Here is a 22,014-nt window from a genome sequence, read left to right on the forward strand (position 1 = left end):
TTTCCCGAGTGTTGTGTGGATTACCCCCCCCCCCCCGTAGTCACAGTCATTGACAAAGCAGCTGGGTCCATGAGTAGCGTAGCTATGGCTGCTCTTGTGTGGACATGATACACAATACCTGTAGATGTAGCAGAAGCAAGAAGAACAGATGCTCCTTTCTGGGCCAGTGATGAGTAGAGCATCTGCTCCCCTGCTTCAGAAACCACCTCCCCTGGTTGGCCTTCCATGAGCAGTAAGTCTTCTGTACCATCAGCTATTTCCTCCAGTATTCCAGTGAAACACACACATGTAAATGCATGATCATAAAACATTTGAGGCGCCAGTTTTTCCATAATCACCAATATTAATTTCGCCCAGATTTAAATTTGTGCCAGGGCTGAGTCCAAAAATCTGTTCAGTACCAGGACATAACCTCAGAGATGTGATATAATGAAGAGTTCCTCTGAGCACATGCAGAATAAATTCCCCATAATGCCAAATAAGCACAACCAGCACTCACATAACTGTCAGGAAGTTCTATCTTGAGGCTCTGCCCCTGTATTTACTTGTGCAATCCTTAAGCACAGCTGTACCCTTCCAAACCCAATGAAATCAACTGGTTTTAAAGGGTATAACTCTGCTAAGGATTGTACTGTACATACTACATATTCCTAATCTCCCACGTAGAGAGGGGAAAAATTGGGAACTTTGCTGCTGTTCCATAGTGGGAACAGGACCAAGTGAGAACAGGAGGCATGTGAAACTCTACCTAAGGAAAACATGCCCCCCCCCATTTCAGGAGGGCTGAAAAAGAGGGCAGTAATGCACTGGATCCAGGGATCCACATATTCAAATATTGCAAAACTCTCCCATGTTCCCCTCCCCCAGCACTGACCCAGGAGAGTTTATTTGTGGGCCCCTTTGTGGACTAATTGCTGTTTCCTCTTTTCCATCAGTGGATGGGCTATTTCATCCCCACCTCCTCCCCACCCCTACAGCTTCCTGAACTACTAGTCCAGATGTGTCCAAAACCCTGGTAATAAATTTTTGTGGGATCAGAAAGTATTGTTTGGGGGAGGGGAGCATGGGATGATCCACTGATCCATCACTGGCTCCAATCCAATGGTCACTTCTTCAGAGCAGGACAGGAAACTCTGCCTCTACTCCACTTTGGCTTTGTGACATCATTATGTAGCCATCAGATTGGCTAACTGGTGCTGAGATGTCATCACACTGGCTATGTAATTCTGATTGGCTGGATCACTTAAACAGCAAGAACAACAATAAAGCAACTATTGAGAGAAGAAGCAAACCCAACTGAACCTATATGACAAATTAAGGTTCAGGGGCCTTTAGGAGATCACTTGGGAGGGTGGCAAAGCTACATTTTCTGCCCCATAAAAGTTCACCTACAAGAATTTGGGGCAGCCCTGAGTAGATGTCCCCATGTGCACTTTCTGTTCAAGGCAGTGACTGGTCTAAGCTGGCAATTGCAGTTTAAAACAGAAATGACGGAACCCACTGTTGGGATTCACTGACTTGTCTGGCGTACACTCGATGACAGTTATTTGGACCAGCTGTCCCTAAGGACTGTCAATAATTTCATCAAGATTCTCAGCCAACCCTGGTTTTAAATTTCCAACTCAGTGCATTTTCCAATGTAGTAGAAATTCCGGTTTCATCTTTAAGGAAGAGTGAGTCTTCAAGGACGTGGGTAGGTTTTGGCTTACCCTGAGTTTAAAGAGTGGCTGCTATGGTGACCCATCCAAAACTGAGAATCACCCACTGATTATCTCTAAATAACCCCACTCTAATATGTGCCAATTGTGACTCAAGAGATTATTTGGCTGCTAAGCCCCAGTCAACCAAACTGCTCTTTTCTTTCTTACATTTCCATCATGTTTTGCTACTTGAACCTTAACTAGCAATTTTTTTACTAATGCAAAAGACAAGATAGACTCCAGGCTACTGAATTTCCCATAATCACTTTGACTGTGCATGGTCAATTGTATGGGAAATGGCTTTGCACCATTAAAATCTGTGGATAAAAATTCCTGGGCACACAAGGGAAACAACTGGGATAATTGTCAGCTCACAGTGCAATTTTAATCCTATCACTGCTGCTAGAGAGCACCAAATCTTACTGCCAGGAAAGTGTTATTAGGACTACAGCGTCCCAATGCCATCCTGTTAAAGACTGCCATCACACACACTAAATAATCCACTTTTAATGCACTTTTGAATTGGATTTGCCAGTTCACACAGGTGCATTCTGCTTCTGGCATTTGCTCCACATTTTCTCAGCACTGGACCTGGTTCCCCCTTGCCTTGGAATATCTGTTTTCATTCAATCTGGTAGGCAGATTTTCCTGTGTCAGTACTTGCCTCAGTGGTCATTAGCTGCCCGAGCCAAGTAATTCATGGTGAGGTGATAAATACAAAGGATGAAATAGGGGCAGGGGAACTGACGGAGATCAATGAAGCCATGTTAAGTTGTCTGCTTATTGTTCCCTTGGAATCGGAAGCAGAGGAAGAAAAAGGTGCCGCTCAAAACCACATTCAGGTCCCGTTCATACGCGGCGATTTGGGCCAGTTGCGGGCCAGTTTGGGGGCGGATCAAAGCAGCGCGATCACACCACAACATCTGGGAAGCGTTCTGCTTCCGCCCCCAAACTGGCCCTTTCTGGGAAAAAGCGCCTCAAGTTGACACCACCTACCTCGGTGGTTCAACGAGTAGACGCGCTGCACTCCGGGCGTCTGATCGCCGGCGCTCCCTTGCGCCGGCTCAACCCTGGCCCGGATCCGAACTGCGTATGCCCCGACATGCGCAGTTCGGCCGGCCCCCGGTTAGGGCTGTGTTTTCTCCCCGGCGTTTAATCGCGCCGGGGAGAAACGGCGGCGCGGCCGGGGGATCCGTGGGATCCCGCCGCGCCATGTCAACGTTGGCGCGGCTTTTAAAAGCCGCGCCTTCAAGCGCCTTTTCCCCTGCGTGTGGCAGGGGCCTCAGATACCCTGGGCCAATGCTGTACTGACTGTGAAATCACCCCTGAATGGCCATAAATCTATGCAGTAGGTACCATAAAGCCCGATACACAAAGAAAATGAAAGTGGCATGCAGTGTAGAGGGAGATTAACCTCATGATATGGCTGTGGAAAAACTGCGAGGAAAGAGATGGGTGCAGAATCAGCCACAGTAAAATCCAGTTGGAAAGTGCATTGGAAGTGGATTATTTAGTGTGTGTGATAGCAGCCAAAGTTTCCTGGGAGTAAGACCCATTAAATAGATTTGAGTAGGATTCTGAGAATACCTCCTTAGAATCATGCTCTGACAGTGACTCAAATAGATTCAAAAGGATGAAAATCTGCTGCAAATTGCGCTGTTATATCAAGTCAAGTCAAGTCAGCCTTTATTGGCATAAATTATCAATACCATTTATGCATTTTAAAACCAGTTAAAACTCATATATACTATTCTAGAGCGCTGTTATATCTCATTGTGCACCTTTTGAAAAATAATGCAGAATCTAAATAACGCTGTTCAAAAAATACACAGAACACCTGTTGAACAGAGGATGACTATAACAGCCACAAGCAACGGGTACTTTTAAAAACTGTTTCTGGGGGGAAAATGCCATGTCTTCCATCCAAACAAATCACAGTATTAAGGGCTATTAGTAAGCATATTCACTTAAACTTAAGAAAAATATTGATCTGTTCCACTGTATTATCATCACACATGGTGCCATAGTAACTGTGACAAAAATAGCCACACGAAAGTCATATCAGGTCATTTAAACAATAAATCTTACAAAACACCACTATCACATTACTTTAGTCAGAATAAGTTTCTGAAGGAGCAGTAGATTCCAATTTGGAGTTTTCATTTTTATCTTTAGGGACCTGAGAACTGAAGCAAGCTCTTCTACTCTTGCATATATAAAACTCACATCTTGATTTGGGTTGTATTTCCCAACATATACCTGGAGTTTTGTATATGCATACACTAGATGAGGAATTCAAAGCAGGAAAGAAAATGTGAGTTGCACATGTCTACAATATATAGAAATTATAATTACTGTAGTTTATTTTTTAAAATTTCGAGGAAGTCAGCTAAAGCAATCTTTTAAAACCTCACCTTAAAAATCATTCTATTCATTGTTCTAACAGAACACATTTGATAAGATGTTTTCAGTTTTTCTATTAGGAAGATTGGTGTGTATGTGGGGGGGGGAGTCCTCTGGAAGGGGGAAGTTTCCTTCCCAGTTTTCCCATTTTCATCTCCCTGGACCTTCGCATCTCTACTTATTCAACACCCTTAAAAGTTTAATGAATCAGTTTTCCACAAAATCAACTTTTCCTGAGCCATGGCACTTAGGCTGAGCGTTTTCTTCTAAGAGAACAAACATTTTCTGGAATATCATGTTACTTGTCTATTACCCAGGTGACTCACAAATAATGAACAGTAATTCTCTGTCCCCTTGTTAAGAAATACTGTGTGAAAACAGCTTTATACTTGCTGCTAGCACAGTTTATATCAGTGATCTGGTAGGCAGTGTTCTTGGAAGGATACTGTAGCTGTCCCCAGACCTAAAATTATGAATATGTCCAATTCAGAGCTCTTGTTTGTCAAGTCTAGATTCTACTGCTTTTTGCAGGTGATTACAAATCAAAACCAAAAAGTTTTTCCCCCTAGCGCTATAGTTCCACTAGCATCAATCTAGCAGCAGTTACACAATATCTTGTCCCCATGTAGCAGATCACAACATGCCGCAAGGCAAGGGAAAAGTAAACTGTTCACCTCTTCAAGAACAAGTTATTGGAGATGTGTGACAAGCTGGAGAGGGGAGGAAGGAAAGGAGGCCTTGAAAACTACTTTTAAAAAAGCAGAGGAAAGTTATACCCTTACTGCATTTTATCCTATTATTGTTACTAGTGGGCTAGGTGCACAGAGGGAAAGAGCATTCCCTTTATGTTGTAACAGGCATATATGCACACACTCAGAGACTCAGACACTTGGGAGCCATGTGTGGCTCTTTGGCATTCCATCTGTAGTTCTCAGCACTCTCCCTTAATGTGGCACCTACCCCATGTCTCAATAAAGTAGGCAAGGCTCTTGACTGGTGGGGTTTGTGGTTGGCAAGAGGTTTCCACCTTGAAACTGCTGATGCTGGAGGAATGGAGAGGCTGCAAGGAGCCTCCACGAGGTGTAGGCCTTATGCCAGGGATGGAAGTAAAGGTGGCTCTTTTGGTTGAAAGTAATTGTGAATGTGGCTCTCCGCAAGCTGCAAACTGAATACCACTAGTTTAAAAATTCACAAAGCAGTGAGTGTCTTGGAAAGGAGCTGTGTCATTTGTTACTGCTGACTTCCCAGGCACTGTCCAACAACTTTCACAGCACTGGTAGCAGGAATGACTCGGTGAGGTGTGTGTGTGCCCAAAACAGGATCACCCCCATCCATGTGTCAGTTTGAGTGCTGGTAAAATGGAATCTTCCATAATAGCAGCACTACGTGGAGGAAAGATGCTGAAACAACCTGAAACTGGTGTTCCAATTATAGGGAGAAGGCCATTGTTTAAATCCACAACCCCCACCCCTTGACTCCCCTGAACATTAACCTCTTCCACTGCTCATCATAAGCCACACCTTCAACTCTGTTCCGACAGGATGCTATGCAAATTATTGATATAAACAACATTGTGGAAACAAAGCAGGGAAGCATTTACCCACAGCAATAACCCCCTTCCCCTTTGCCCTCAGACCTGATTTGCATGTGAGGCTGACAATGCAAAAGAGCTTCCCCTTGCAACCATGCACAAACCCAGCGTCTTGTTTGAGCTGCAACCTGTGCAAAGCAGCTATGTGTGCATAATTTGCACACCATAGCCCTCACAGGTAATGAGCCAGTGTGCTAAGCATGTGTAGCTGCTTTGCATCGGTTGAAGCACAGTTTCAACAAAACAGTGAGTGCATACAAAAACTGAACAGGGAAGATCTTTCGCTCCATGGAAGATCAGGGCTCACAACAGTTATGAGGTCAGAAAATGTTCACCAGACAGAGACTCTCCACAGAAAAAGTATCAGATATAAGGAGGATGGCAGTAATACACAGTGAATATTCCTTTCAATAATCCAACTCTCCTTGGCCAGTAAGATTTCTGCACTAGTCTGTGTCCTCCCTACAATTCATGGAGCCTCATCTTGTCCATAACCAGAAGTTTTCTTTCTAGTATGCCCTTAATTCCAGAAGGAAATTTCAAAGAACTTGTTCTCTACTTTCATTCTCTCATTCTGGAACTTCACAGTGCAAAGGGACCAACTAGGTCTAATGATTTCTTCAGTGGGAGAAGCTCATATACACATAATCAACTTCTCTGTGTGGTTTTTATTATTTACTTCAGGTATAGTCCTCCTGTCTCATTGAGGCTGGAGGTGGATGACAGAATTAGAAAACAATGCCATAAAAATGAATACCACACATACAATAAACAGTGCAAAAAACTGGATCACAAAATTAGAGAACAATGTAGTAAAACAGGACAATACATGTAATATACAATACAATATTGTAAAAACTGCCTTAAAATTTCACAAACATTAAAACAAGCCTATTTCCTTTAGAAAGATGCCCTCCTGAACAATTCTGCTTGATATTTGCTGGAGAACAATAAACACCTTCTTGACTACATCAGGCAAGCCATTCTACCACATGGGAGCCACAACTGGGAACACTTGGGTACAGTCAGACAGCTCATGTGCAGGGTAGCACCCTCAGAAGCATTGTTCAGTGGACTTGGGGATCATATCTAGAGAGGGGATTCCTCACAGTTATTTGCCTTTCCCCCTTTCCATTCCTCAGCCTGCTCATTCTTCTACTGAAATTAAATAGTACACCCTGTCCCTTTTGAGTCCAAGGTTTTTTTGGATGCCTACATTGGCCCATATATACGGGAAGTTTTAAATCAGTTGTGAGGCATTTTCCATTGGGCTGGAAAGTTCCTTCAGTCAGTGTTTGTAGCAGATTCTCAGGCAGCTGATTCTTGGGAAGAGGCTCTGACTGACAGGAAGACATATAGTATGGGGGGGGGGGGTTGGAATAACAGGCTGTCCAGCAGCCAGCTGGCTAAAGAGAGATTCTGCCTGGGGTCATAACATGTGTGGATGTGAAGAGAGTAAACAAAGTAATACAGAGCTGGGGACCAGGCTGCCCTCCTCAGCCAGGCATATAGCCAGAGATACACATGGTGGGGCAATCCAGACGGAACAACCATGTGTGGGGTGCCCTTGAATAGAATGTGTAGGGAATCATGGCTCCCTGGAACCTTCTTAAAACAATAGCTAAGGGCCATAAGAAGAGACAGAGGAGCAACAACCTGGTCCCCCTGAAATCTCAACACTGCCTGCAACAAATCAGTAACAGCTGCACATTTAGCGTTTGAAAAATAAAAATACCTCCTAAAAAGACCCTAAACAATCAACTATGACATATAGTCAGCCCACAGTTATGATTCACACAGATCAGCCCAGGATTAACTAATCAGATACCTACAGAAAGAAGTCACAGGAAAACCATAATGAAGTTATCCTCACCACTACTTCTAATGTGCTTTCATTTTTGGAGGTACCAAGCACCTGCAATATCTCATCCCTAGAAGTTTGCCCACTCCAAAGTTAGCACTGAGACACAGGCGTGGGGTGGGGAAGCTTTCACTGTGATTGACTTTGCTGAAAATAAACAGAACAGTCCTTACAGCTGACAAACAACCAGCACAGAATTTAACCACCCTGGCACTAGGGTGCCCTTGTCACAATGGGAAATGAGCAAAAGCAAGAGCAAATTGTTGTAATCTGACTACTCAGGTGCCAGGTGGTCTTTGCATGAGGCAAAGTTTGAAACATAAACTACAGCAAAGAGTTATATTACCTTGAAATGATCCATTTCCTGGAGTTGCTCTTTGTGCCTTTCAGTGCATGTGAAATCAAATCCTGTGCACAGGCAGTTCACCCTCAGCTGGGAGTTCACCCTCAGTTGGGAGATACAGAGAGCTCTCTCCTGCCGAGCGAACGCTCACTCAGCCGCTTACAGCACTCTTGTCTCAAAAGGAAGTGGAATGAAGACCACTTCCTGCTAGCAAAGCCCTCTGGCAGCTGTAGTCATATTTAATGGCCACTGTACAGACTGTTAAAATCTCAACAAACAAAAAAAAACCTTTAGGAAAGAAATGAGAATGCAGAAAGAGTGAGATGGTGTTCATGTGCCACAGCCTTTTCAGAGAGACACAATGCTGTACTAAACTAAGCTGTACAAAACTAAGATCCATCAAGCCTGCACAGGGAGAAAAGCAACAAGAAAGAGGTACTTTTCTCCCTTTCTCACAATACAAGAACCCGTGGGCACTCCATGAAATCGCTGAGCGGTCGGGTTAGAACGGATAAAAGAAAGTACTTCTTCACCCAAAGAGTGATTAACACTTGGAATTCACTGCCACAGGAAGTGGTGGCAGCTACAAGCATGGACGGCTTCAAAAGGGAATTAGATAAGCATATGGAGCAGAGGTCCATCAGTGGCTATTAGCCACAAGGTATAGATAGGGGCTCTGGGGCAAGTGATGCTCTGTCATCTTGGTGCTTGGGGAGGTCAACAGTGGGATGGCTTCTAATGTCCTGGCCCCACTGGTGGACCTCCTGATGGCACTGGTATTTCTGGCCACTGTGGGATACAGAGGGTTGGACTGGATGGGCCTTTGGCCTGATCCCACATTGGCATCTCTTATGTTCTTATGTTCTTATGTTCAACTATGCAGCACTCCTACTGGAAGGGGCAATTAGCCAGACCAGAGAGACAAAAACACTCAGTGCTTAGGTAGGGTTGTCAACCTCCAGGTGAATCCTGGAATTGCCCCAGAATTACAGCTGATCTCCAGAATATAGAGACCAGTTTCTCTTGAGGAAACAGCCGTTCTTGAGGGTAGCCTCCATGACATCACATCCCCACTGAGCTGCCTTCCCTCTCCATACTGTGCCTTCCCCAGGCGCTGTTCCCAGATCTCTAGGAATTTCCCAATGTGGAGTTGGAAGCCCTAGCTTTGAGAGGCCCCATAACCAAGGCAGGAGTTGGGATACACCTTGTCCCGTTAACTGGGAATATTATAGATAGCCAAGATCTCTATCTCCAGCAAATCCTGGTACTTGCACTGGAATAAATAAATAGTAAGTTGGATTCAAGAGAACCTGATGGTGGTTGAACCTCCCTAGATCCTGGTCTCCCTCCCACTGCAACCTCACAATGCCACAATACCAAAAAACAAAACAAAACAGGAACTCAGTCTAGTTCTCAGCTTCGTTCTGCATAACTTGCAGCTTTTGTAATCAGCTATGTGTAGTGAGCACAAATACTAAAGTGCAGTCTTAAGTTTCCCATGAGACTGTCACTCTAGCATATAAACTTCAGGCATGCTTCAGAGAAAGCAGCAGCTGCACAGCACGGGGTGTGTGTGGAATCTGGGTAGACCAGGATTTTCATGAGGTAATGTTCAGTTCTGAAAGCTTACAGAATATGCAGTGCACAGTGTACCTAAATCTTCTGTTTAGTGTCATTAGTCATAAGGGCAAGACAGAGAACAGAGGAGTGGGAACTGCAAATCATGGGCAGGGTGATGAAATCTCAACGGGACTTGCTTGGCAGGACTGGCTGGAGAAAGATGCAGGATTTCTTTAATGCTGAAGCATTGCTGAAAGCTTTAAGTGACATGTGTCTTTTTGCCCCCCTTTTGTGGTCTTGAACATTTGTTTTCACTCCTAGTCTCATCGGCTGTCTGTCTCTATTGTTCTTCTGACCTGATCTTCTTCTAGCAACTTCCCCTTTTATAGGGGAATATTACTGCAGCACAGTGGCTCTCATCAGCTATATAATTAGTCGACAGGAAATAATTAACATCTCTTTCTGCAAAGAGAACAAAGGACTCATTACACCCATTAGGCAGTGCTAAACAAGAGCAAACAAATACACAAGAAGATCCATTTCGTAGAGCAACAATCAATTGTCCAGGAGCACAGCCAGTGTCTCATGCCCAAACTGGATAGAAAAGCCAACTCTTTAGTTGGAAAGATTCAATTCCCATGGATCTTTGCTCTTGAGAAGTCTTTTGTTTGCTCCAGGATTTTCCTGTTTAAAGACAGAACAGAAATTATGTAGAAGCTGGCAAGGGTAGAGAAAGTTGAAAAGGCAAAAAAAAGGAAGCAGGAGCAGAGAGAGAATGGGGGAAGAGAACAGGTGGGGTGAAGGGTCAGGAGGAGGAAAGATGGAGTGAGCAGTTGGAGGAGAGGATGGGGAGGAAAACAGAGGTGAAGTGGAAGCAGACAGAATGGAGGACAAGATAGCAGAATCAGAGAGAGGAATGTAGGGGGCAGGAAGGAGATTTTTCTCTCCCGTACACTTCCTTGCTGCCCACTCTTGTCTTTCAAACTTGGTTTTGCTTTTACTAATTAGGGGTAACAGCAAAAAGTTATGGAGGGCACTGAAGCCACAACTTTGACTAGAAGTCCTACTTAGCAAAACATACCATAATTCCCTCTAAGATGCACTAGGGGCACTGGTGCACAAAATTTTAACAGACAGCTCAGAGAATTTCTGCTTCTGCCCACAGATACTGCTTCAGCCCACTGGAAACAATGGAGGATGGGGCACCTCCTTCTGGGACCCACAGAATTGGACCCCCTAGTCCAATCTTTTTGAAACTTGGGGAGGTTTTGGGGGCAAAGTACCAGCAGCTCTGCTGCAAATTTGATGCCTCTACCTTAAAAAACAGCCCCTCCCCCAAGCCCTAGATCAATTCTCCATTATAGCCTATGGGGCCCATTGACTATAATGGTCCCAACAGGCTACAATGGAGCTAGAGGAAAAGATTTGCATGCCCCTATTATGCTTTTCAGTATGATCGGTAAGCTGCCTTGAGTAACAGGTAAAAGTGGGATATAAATATCTAAATAAATTAGTTTGGGCAGGTTGATAACATTTAGGCAACTTCCTGTTTTTTAGGTTAGGCAGGGTTCTGACAGTGATTGTTCCCAAAGAAGTGAACAGTGACTCATGGAAGCTCATACCCTGCCACATATTTGTATCTGAAGAAGTGTGCTTGCACATGAAAACTTATACCTTGAATTAAACTTTGTTGGTCTTAAAGGTGCCACTGGACTCAAACTTTGTTCTGCTGCTTCAGACCAACATGGCTACCCCACCTGTATCTGACACAAAATTTGTTCGTCTTTAAGGTGCTACTGGTCTCTTGCTCTTTTCTACTGTTCCTCCTCTGTTATACTTGACCTGTAATGCTAGTTGTCATATTTCACTAAAAGAATAAAGTAGACTGCAAGAGTTCCCCCGCTGCCCCCAAGTGCTCGAATGTTTTCTCAGGACAGCACAGGGTGACACCTGATGCCAGGTCTACTAATATAGTGGACTGGGGCAGGTAGACCTGTTCTTTGGAGGTCAGGTCTACCAATGTAGTGGACAGGGGTGGGTAGACCTGTTCTCCGGAGGCCAGGTCTACCAATGTAGTGGACAGGGGTGGGTAGACTTGTTCTCCGGAGGCCAGGTCTACCAATGTAGTGGACAGGGGTGGGTAGACCTGTTCTCTGGAGGCCAGGTCTACCAATGTAGTGGACAGGGGTGGGTAGACTTGTTCTCTGGAGGCCAGGTCTACCAATGTAGTGGACAGGGGTGGGTAGACTTGTTCTCCAGAGGGCAGGTCTACCAATATAGTGGAAAGGGGTGGGTGAGATTTCACTTGATTCTGTTTTCTCTTATAATGTTTAAATTATTCTTAAAATATAGTTTAAATATAATTTAAAATAATTTTTCTGAGATTTTTACAAGGTTATAGAAGTAATCTGAAAACAATGTACACGATATTCAAATGTAGACTCGCTCACAACTTTAATGCTAGTAGGTTTTTTTGCTCACAAGGTAGAATTTCTGCTCACAACACTGTGGAGCTTAGAGGGAACACTGCATACAACTACCCCCAGCTGCTAAGAATCACCAGGCATGGCGCACACACTTTGCTGAATTCTTTGCCCAGTACCAAAATTCTAAACCAGTGATACTCACTGAGTGGCTCAGGAGTTGCATATGGCTTTTAGACATGTCACCTGTGTCTTCTCCCAACTTCATGTGGCACCTGCCCAATGTTTCAGGAAAGTGGACAAGTCCCACTTCAGGGCTTGAGGTAATACCCACCTTGAAGCAGCAACAGCCAAAGGAATACGTAATCTGCAGCCTTCCTGAAGTGCAGAGCTCACATCAGAGATGGAAATAACTGCGGCTCTTTTGGTTGATGGTATTGCAGATGTGGCTCTCCACATGCTATGAAGAAAGTACCACTATTCTAAGCAATGTTTTTATGTGGAATCACAGAATAACGAATGCATATTGGCTGTCTTCTCAACAATCATTCTTTCTTATTTAGAACGAACACCTGGAATCTACAGGTTTTTAGGAGGAGGATACAGATGCAACTGGTTTGTGTGCATTCTATTTGTAGTGGGTACATGGGAAACAGCATCGGTGTACACCACACAACATGTGAGGTCATACCATCTGAATGGTCATACTCGACTGAGTATCCATCACAGAGGTGCACATGATGTCTGGATGCAAGTAATTGTGCTAGTATGTTCTGGTTTAATTGATACTGCATTAAGCATTGCTACTTGTCCCAAACACTCAGGATAGGGGTGGTTCAAAAACCACAACAACTACCCAAATAATAGCACTATCAAAGGATACACAGTCTGTGAAGGAGGATGTGTACTTGCTCCAATATTCATACATTGACCATTATTTTGCATTCGTAACCAGGGCCAGCCCGAGGCTGTCCTGCGCTCTAGGCGAGCGCAAGTGCCAACCTCCCAGCGGGTGGAGGCAGGGGCGGCCGAAGAAGGGGTTGGGGCTAGAGACCCCCCGCTCCTCCTCCAGCCAGAAGCAGGCGACAGCCGGCGCGGCCCTTCCGCTGCTTTCCTGCCTGTCCGCCTGCGGGGAGGGGGAGAAGAATCCCTCTCGCCCGTGGGCCTCCTCAATGGGCCTGAAATGAACCCCCCGCCGCCCCCCGTAGGGAGACGATGCAACCCCCCATCGTGGCGATCGATCTGGGCTGGCGGGGGCGGGCAGAGCAGGCGCACCACAGACGCCTCGGCGGGAGAGCCATCCAGGCCCCTGGCTCGAGGGAGGGGGCAGCCCCGCGGCTTCATTGTCCTGCAGGCCCCGGCTGCACCGCTAAGGGAAGGCAGACTGGTGGGGCAGTGGCGCTCCAAGGGCACCAGCCTGCAGGTTTGGAAGACAGAGTTGTGTGTGTGTGCCCCACCTGACCTGCGGGGAAGGGCCTTTGCAGTGCAGGCGAGCGAGAACGACCACCATCCCCCCCGCCTCAGCCACGCCGGCTTCCTGCAAGGAAGGGAAGGAAGGTACCTCTGTCAGCCTGTCCTTAGCCCGAGGAGCACCAGCCAGCCACTTGCTCGCCGCTCTGCCCGCCGCCTGGCACCCTCCCTCAGGTGACTCCACAGACCCTCTCCAAAAGTCACACAGGTCCCACATTCCACAGCCGTCTCCCGGCGGGTGGAGGCAGTGGCGGCTGGACAGGCGCCGAAGAAGGGCGAGGGGGTGGGGCTAGCGACTTCCCGGCTCGTCCTCCCGCCAGAACTTCCTGCCTGCCCCGGGGGGGGGGAAGGATCCCTCTCGCCCACGGGCCTCCTTGACGGGCCTGAAATGGACCCGCTGCCATCGCCCCCCATAGGGAGACGTCTCCCCTCCCCCCTCTGCCAGTCGCTGAGGTCGCTGACTAGACCCCGCCGGCCGCGTTCGACCAACAGGAGTCCCTGACGACCACGCTGCCTGCTGGTGCCCTTTGCACGAGCCCGGCTGGGCATGCTGCAGGCGTCGTCGGCATCGTGGGGGGGGGGCGTTTCTGCAGAGCCAGACGGAGGGCTCGGAAGCACTCCGGAGAGATGGTTCCATTTCTCTCCCCCCCCCGTGAAGCGAGGCGGGGGAGCAGGCGAGGGGGCGGAGGCAGGGGACGGCGCCAGCCAGCCACACCACCAGGCGTCCTCCTGCAGAGCGCCCCGCCTCTCCTCCGCACCCTACCGGCCGGCTCGCACTCTAGGCGAAGGCCTAGTTCGCCTAGCGGGCGAGCCGGCCCTGTTCGTAACTTACAAGGCTACCACATACCCCCCCCAAACTTCAACTGTCTGAAAAGGGCACTGAGAGAGTAGTATACGATATTTTACAGCATACATTTACATATGTTTCGTCAGAAGGTCCACTATATTGAATGGCACTTGCTCTCAAGTAAATGGGGCTTGAGTAGTAACTTTAGGCAAGCATACCTAGAGCACAGTGGTACACCCAGATACAATCCTGGTTCCATATTTGCAGGACCAGGATGCACAGCTCCCTCTTAAATTGGCTTTATTAGCTCAGAGATTTACATTGTCCCAAAGCAAAACAGAAAGTTCAGACTCTGTCATTACTAAGCCTCTCTCTTTCTTCTTTGCAATTAAGTAAGAAATCACGAAGGTAATTATGATAGTTCTGCAGTCAGTGTCTTGAAACAGATTTTTTTTTTAAATACTCACTTTCAGTTACCTGCAGTGAAAGGCTGTATATTTCATTTCAGGGACTATGCAGACCAGATTGGTTATAAATTGATTTTAAAAATCAGATCTTAAAAAATATAAATCAGATTTTCTTCAAATTGGATATTTTAATTTCCATTATGCAAGAGTTTCTTCTTCAAAATAACGGGTTTTAAAATGAAATCTGATTTGAATACAAATAGATATATTAATGTCTATACTTAACATTTTAAAACTGAACCCATCAATGCTCATCCCACACATGGGCACGGTTCAGAGTCAGGGCCAAACCACCATTTGGTACAAGGTGAATGACTCTCTGGAAGAAACCTCACACCCACTTGTATGGCCCCTCTTCTGCTCTCCCCACTTCATACACCAGTTACTTAAGCGTGGTATAGAGGTTAAGAGTAGCAGACTCTAATCTGGAGAACCAGGTTCGATTCCCCACTCCTCCACATGAAGCCAGCTGGGTGACCTTGGGCCAGTCACAGCTCTTTCAGAGCTCTCTCAGCCCAAAAAAATAAGTCCAGCATGCCACAAAAGAGCTAGAATTTAAAGCTACCGAACAATCTTCAGATCTCCTGGCTATACTACACACAATGCCATATGATTATTATTATTACTACTACTAGTTACTTAGCCCAACTTGGACCTGAACAAAACAGTTGCTTATTTTACCTTCCCCACCCAGCACAATCATACCAATCCAAAATCAGGGTTCCTCAAGGCTGCTTTTGAACAAAAAGCATTAAGAGAGTCCCAAATCACACTCATCACTATTCTGTAATTTAGAGAAATCTCAGATATTTCATCACCATGGATTTATCTTTGGCCCCTTGTCTGTCTCTGGTGCATTTTGCATGTGAGAGGGAGGAATTTGCTTTTATCCTCTTCTGTCTCTGCATCCAGAGGATACAAGCAAAACATTTATTCCTGTGCCTGACTAGGAGGCACATAATGCTCTTTACCATATGAAGACTTTGTTTAGTTGCAGATCAATTGGTTTAATTGTTATGGTGTCCGATTAGTCAGTAGGTTGCAATGGGGATGGGAAAGGGGGCAAAATTTCTCTGGTTCAGAAAGGACAGCAGGGGAGGGAATGTGAAAGATCTATGACCATCAGTACCTTCCTCTGAAAATCTATGTAGATTTTGTTCAAGAGGAGGACAGTAGGACCCCATCTTGCCCTGCACTGACTGTACCATCCATGCTACACAGGAGAGCTAGTTCAATGCTTGGGCCCCTCACACACAGGGAAACAGCCCATCCATGGGTTGGATCCCTGCCTGCAATGGACAGTTAGGGCATGAGCAAAGCTGGCAGGTGTCTGAGCACCCCAAACATCTACTAGCTGCTATCTCTAAGGGAATTCACAAGAACACTGTTATACCTCTCTGCTTACATGATAATTGAGTTTATACACAAACAAGCTGTGGGACCATGAGAAACTGCAAGACAGAGATACAATTCCTCTTGCTGAGCCTTCAGGCACTTGAGCTGGCTAATTTATGCACTATTTATGCACTACCGCCCCTGTTTCCCTTTAACTAATGGTCAGGTGTGCCCAATAGCCTTCTCCAAGGTATTCAGTCCTGACAGGGCTGGTTTTTAAAAGCTTTTTTCTTTGGGTTAATTAACAAAGTCATATTCTGCACATCTGGGAAGTCCCTTGAATAGAGACCCCTACCTTGTCTGTGGGTGTCCTGATTTTTCAGCTTTCATTATCCACACAGAGGCCAGGCAGGTTATGATTAGATTAGATACAATAATGATCATCTCTCTGTTATAAAGCCAGTTTGATCACACTTGAGCACGATGAGAGAACAGCTCAGAGCCATGCAGACTGGAGTGAACTCTGTGCCAACAAGTAGGTTGGGCACCCTCAAGGATTTGCTTTTACCATCTCTTATTGTAAAGGAATAGCTGCCCTTCAGTATTACGTAAAGTGCTGTAATTGGTGATAGTTTGGGGCCAGGGAGGTTTGCCCATCCTACTTGCACTGGAGGTCTACCGGTGCTAACAAGGAGATACAGGGTTACCAACCTCAAGGTGGGACCCATGTTGTTCTCCTGGAATTACCACTGACTGCCGACGACAGAGATCTGTTCCCCTGGAGGAACTGGCAGCTCTAGAGGGCAGACTCTGTGACATCGCATCCCCAAACTCCTCCCACCCCAGGCACTGCCCCATAATCTCCAGAAATATGCCACCTCATATATTTGGCAGCCTTAAGACAGCCAGGCCTGTCTTCTCCTTTCTTGGGGCGGCTGTAGTTCAGAGTTAAAGAGGTTATAGTATCCCAGAGTGTGGAGATCTGGTTCAGCAGCAAAACTTCCCATTAGTTTATTCCTCCAGTTCCACTGCAGGTCCTCACAGCCCTCAAGCTCGCTAATGAGGCAGTTGCCAGTGGAAACAGGGAGGGTGAGAAGCTGCCCCATACATCCAGGGGAGGGGATCAGCAAACAAAGAAGTCCTGCAGCTCATTCACACCATTTGAACAGATGCTCAATTGACAGTTGGGAGAACAAAGTTCTGTTTACTTTCTAGGCAGACTTTCACCTCCCATTCCCCATTGCCCTGCCAACGCACCTCACTCCTGACACGGAGAGACCTCTACAGAGACAGGGAGAGAAATTCCTCCTCTGAAAGCTTTTGCTGCCAACTATGATATGGACACCGGCCCAGCTAGAAAGTCAATTGGCTTCTCTGAACAGCCATTTAAGCAGCTGCATTTCATAAGAGGGCAGCTCAGACCAAGTCAGTCTTGACTGCTTTTAGCAAGCTGTTGGCACAAACTTTCCACTCTGCCCCCAAGAGAGGCTGGTTGGCACATAAACAAAACAATTTCCAACTAAGAGTGCAGAGCTCTTGCCCTAACCAGGTCACCTACACCCTTTCTGGTAAAACTAGCCAAACCACCTCATTGTATTTACTCACCTAGAGAAGCAGAAGCCAAATGCTAATGTGGACTATCCTCCTCACAATAGAATTTCTTGGACTAGCTCAGCTTTGATGGGGTCCTTTCCCCTTCAAGCCAGCACCACTGCAGCTGCAATCTTCTGAGCAAAAGCAACAGAGTCTATAAGGTTTCATCCCTGTGGCTTTAGAAGTCGATCTGTCTGCATCTCTGGCAGCTACAACTCCAAGCAGCCTAGATGGATGGAACACACGGGAGGCATTTGGGAATGAATTATTCATCCCCTTGTTTGGCTGCCAATATCTCTACATTCTTCGAGGCCCGCATGGTGTTCTACTTTAGTTTTAACAGCAATGGAAGCCATTTAGCTTTCTTTTAAGGTTCTTGAGGGTAAACGGTCAGCAGCACTTGCTCTACTTATAGTTGACAGCTGCAGACATCAGAGAGTGAGCCTTTTCAACTGTGATCACTGTTGCACCACTGACGCATTGGTATATTCTAGTATTTCTGGGCAGTGGCAGCAGCAACCTTCCTAGTGGTACAGAGGCTAGAGTTTTGACTAGGCCATTTTGGAGCCCAAATAACCACCTTATGTTGTAGGGATAAGGTCACTCACAACAAACAATCACTTCAAAGTAACTTTTCCTAATATTCCAAGCGATATGTTCCTTGATTAATACAGAGCAACAGCAGTGTGGGCACTGTGCACAGACCATTTTTAAAGCAGCTTTCTAGATTGAGAGAACTAAATCTCATGAGAACAGAGGGAGGATTCTTGGGGTTTATTTTGCTAGGGGAACCCAGCTAGTGCTTAGAACAAAGTTTTCCTGTCCTTTCCTAACAATGGAATTCTGTAAGGGAAGAAAGAATGGTGTGCAAGGAATGAAAATCAAATCTTAGGTCAGACAGGAGTCGTCAAACTGTGGCATAAATAACAGTGATAGGATGGGTTTGTAGAACTTGTAGGGAGGAATAGCAAGGCTCACATTTATATCTGCCTCTCCCACCCTGCACCATTGCCTGTTCTGTAGCTCAGTAGACTAGAGGCCAACCCATGCAAAGACATGAGGAAAGCTTACATATTGTAGTATGCTCTAGAGATTTGCCAGTGGCATCCTTGCTTAAAAGGTTGGCTACTGTTGTCTTAGAAACTCTTTCCTTTACCTGCAAACTCCCATTGTAAGGGAAGTTAGGAGTTGGTGGGGGCCTGTTTATTAGGACCGATAAGGGACTTGCATGGCAGCCAGGGGGAACAGACCTATGAATGCTTGCTCTTTAGACCAAATATTCTCTCAGGCAGTCTGCAAAACCCAGCTATATTCAAACAGCTCCACACATACCAAGCTGTTGTAGGTTGATTTTGTCATGTGCGACAGGACATTAAGCATCAGTTACCTAGAGAAAGTAGGCAATTTGCAAGAAGGAGTGTCTTGATGATCTGGAGAACTGGGAAACAGCAGAACTCCAGAAATGAAGAGTCAACATCTGGTGGGAAGCAACTAATTAAAATAAACCCTCCAGGGAAAGGAGTCACCATGGGAAAGATACAACATGATGCAAGTTTTATAGTCACTGCAGAGTTTCAGGATCAACAAATGTTGTAAAAGTCTCAGAGCTGATGTACCACAAAATGGGTAAGTCCATACCTTTGAGGGGGTGAACAGAGTTGGGTGAAATAGTATTTATTTTCAGTTTAACCAGCCCCATTCCAAGAGCTTAGAGGAAGGAGGATGTTAACGTTGCACTCAGTCAGGAATCCACTTGTTCATAAATCTAGCAACATTAACAATGTAAACCAAATACAATTCAATGTAAAACTCTGTAAAATTAAAAAAAAAAACCTTAGTAAAGCTCTGATGGAGAGACCTAGCTCTGGATACTGCATTGTGCTTATCTGGTATCTTTCTTCCCTCCATCTGTAAACTAGATGTGGGAGGTCCAGATTCCAAATGGAGGATTATATCAGAAATATGTCCAACAAATTTCATTTTAATATCTCAATGCTCAGCTAAGGTATTTCTTCACAAACAGATTCCAGTTAAACTCTTCATGTTTTCTTAACACAATTATTAGAAGTCAGACCAAAGAAACTTTCAGACTGAACAAAATCTTGCTCTTGATAGACTAATGTTCGGATTCACATATAAGACAGTTTGATGTGTTCACATGAGATAATGCAAAGACCGCAAGGATCAGCACAGGATTTAGTACTAAGAACATCCAGAAAGCAACAGAGGCAACCCATAATGAGGCTCAGGATCCTTGAATCCACTGAAGGGACGACAACAAATGTACACCTTATATAATGAGACATTTTGAGTACTAAGCATAGTTTTGAGTTATTTCTTTGAGAATCTCACAAAAGAGGAGATAAAGATCTATCCCTTGTACATACTTTCTTTAATCTAATTATTCTTAAAGGTGGTAAGGGCTGTGGTTGGTGACTGACAATTTAACACTATCCAGACAGAGTCAATGCTCCCTCTAAGATGTGGAGTCTTGTGAATAAAAATTCTACGTTGTGAGCTGCTGGCATTAAAGTTGTGAGCAAGCGATTTGGCTACTGCATAAATTAGTTTGCTCTGGAGCCCCATCCTTCCTGAGCGACGACAAAAATGTGTGAGCCAGAGGCTAGAAAATTATGAGCTAGCTCACACTAACTCAGTTTAGAGGGAACACAGGCTGCCACCATAAAATCATTGCTGGTACTACTAAAGCTATCGTAGGATCTAGGGATGTGCAAGAACCAGTTCTCTCCCCAAAGAATTCAATCAAATCTAGTCTAGGTGTAGTTTCAGTGGTCCATCTAGTCCAGCATCCTATTTCACACAGCAGCCAACCAGTTGCCCTGGAGGCAAACAGAGCATAGAGGCTAAGGCCCTCCCTTGCTACTGCCCTCCAGCACTGGTATTCAGATGTTAGCTGCCTACAATTGGGTATAGAGGCTCCCTTCAGTCACCGTGGCTAGTAGCCATCAATGGACTGCTGCTTCATGAACTTGTCTAACTCCCCTGTTAAAGCCAACTAAGCTCATGGCCATCAGTACTTCCACTGGCAGCGAATTTCACAGTTGAATTACTGAGTAAAGAAGTATATCCTATTGCCTGTCCTGCAACTATTTGCCATCAATTTCATTGAGTGCTCCCAAGTTCTAGTATTATGGAAGAGGGAGAAAAGCTTTCCAAATCCACTTTCTCTAGCCCATGCCTAGTTTTATGCATTATATAAGATCAAATACTTAAAACAGATTTTCATAGGTTGGAATATTCACAACTCTAATTGGCACAACATGACCACTTTTCACAACTGACTTTTGTCTTTGAAAACACAGGTTTAGACCTTCCGGTGGATGGCGGCATGCTGAGCAGTCGCATCTCCCGGACATCCCGGGGATGCGAGCTGCGCACGAGTGGGAAGGAGGGGGTACGCAGGCTCGTTGCCCCCCCAAGAGGCCTGGCCAAGGGCTTCTAGCCATGGGGCTTTTGAGAAGTCGCCTCTTCGCCAGCGCAATGCTGGGGAATTGAGGCGCCTCTTTGCCCCGATGGTCCCTCCTGCGAGTGTCAGTATGGGACCTAGTGACGCTGACCGGGACAACCGCTGGGAATCGTGCGGTTGAATCAGAGACTAAGTGAGGTTGGAAAACCAAAATGAACGTGAGTCATATGAAAACGTCTTCGACAATCTAAAAAGAAAGCTCCCCACCCCATGGACCGAGAAGGGAAGCGAGCAGGGGGAGGGGCCCCTCCCATGCGCATGAACTTTTAAGCGAAAAAACGGGGGGGAGCAGAAGCGAAAGCGTTGAAATCTGTTTAGAAAAACTTACCAAGGCATGTATAACCGTTTGAGCGCACATTCAGAGACTTTAGAAACTACGGCGAAAGTAAACAATCGATAAAAGATGGTGGGGAAGAGGACGGAGAAGGAGAAACTTTTAAAAGTGAAAGGGGAGAGCCCAATATCGGAAGAAACCACCGAGCTGACCAAAATGTTGACAGAATTTCTCCGTCCCCTGCTGGAACAAATGACTAACGTCAAGGAACAGTTGTCTACAATGAATAAATGTATCACCACCCAGCAATTGCAAGTGAATAAGACTCTTAAAATCACAGAGCAAACAGCTGAGAAGGTGAAAGAAGTTGACGCCACTACCCAAAAGGTGAAGAAAAAGGTACAAAAACTGGAAAAGAAGTAAGTCTCCACAGAAGAACAACTTTTACAGCTGCAAATGGAGAAGGCAAACCTGGTCCTCCGATTCCAGGATGTCCCAGAATATAAAGGAAAGAATCTGAAGCAAATGTTGAGCGAAGTATTCGCCCCAGTAACAGATTTGACGGCGGAGTACTTGATGAGCAAAATGGATGTGGCCTATAGGTCATATTCCATATATATAAGAAAGAACAATCTGCCTGGGGAAATAGTAATGAGATTCTCGAAGAGACATGTGAGGGATACTATCCTGAGAGCGACGACAGGGACAACCTTGAAAATC

At 45.6% G+C, this 22,014-nt stretch overlaps 1 protein-coding gene across 3 annotated transcripts in view; it reads right to left on the minus strand.

Moving 5' to 3' along the window:
- The window catches only part of TMEM229B (transmembrane protein 229B), a 54,702-nt gene that overhangs the window by 20,369 nt on the left and 12,319 nt on the right, over positions 1 to 22,014 (minus strand). The window contains exon 1 of one of the 3 annotated variants that reach the window (XM_015413292.1): positions 7,902 to 8,025. The exons of the other annotated variants lie outside the window; for them this stretch is intronic. Within the exon in view, the coding sequence (XP_015268778.1) occupies positions 7,902 to 7,916 (15 nt within the window). The 5' untranslated portion in view covers positions 7,917 to 8,025. Of the gene's footprint in view, positions 1 to 7,901; positions 8,026 to 22,014 lie in introns of those variants that run through there. 3 annotated transcript variants of the gene reach the window in all.

Source organism: Gekko japonicus, unplaced genomic scaffold, assembly GCF_001447785.1.
Source record: "Gekko japonicus isolate JY-2015 unplaced genomic scaffold, Gekko_japonicus_V1.1 scaffold32, whole genome shotgun sequence".
Classification (NCBI taxonomy): domain Eukaryota; kingdom Metazoa; phylum Chordata; class Lepidosauria; order Squamata; family Gekkonidae; genus Gekko; species Gekko japonicus.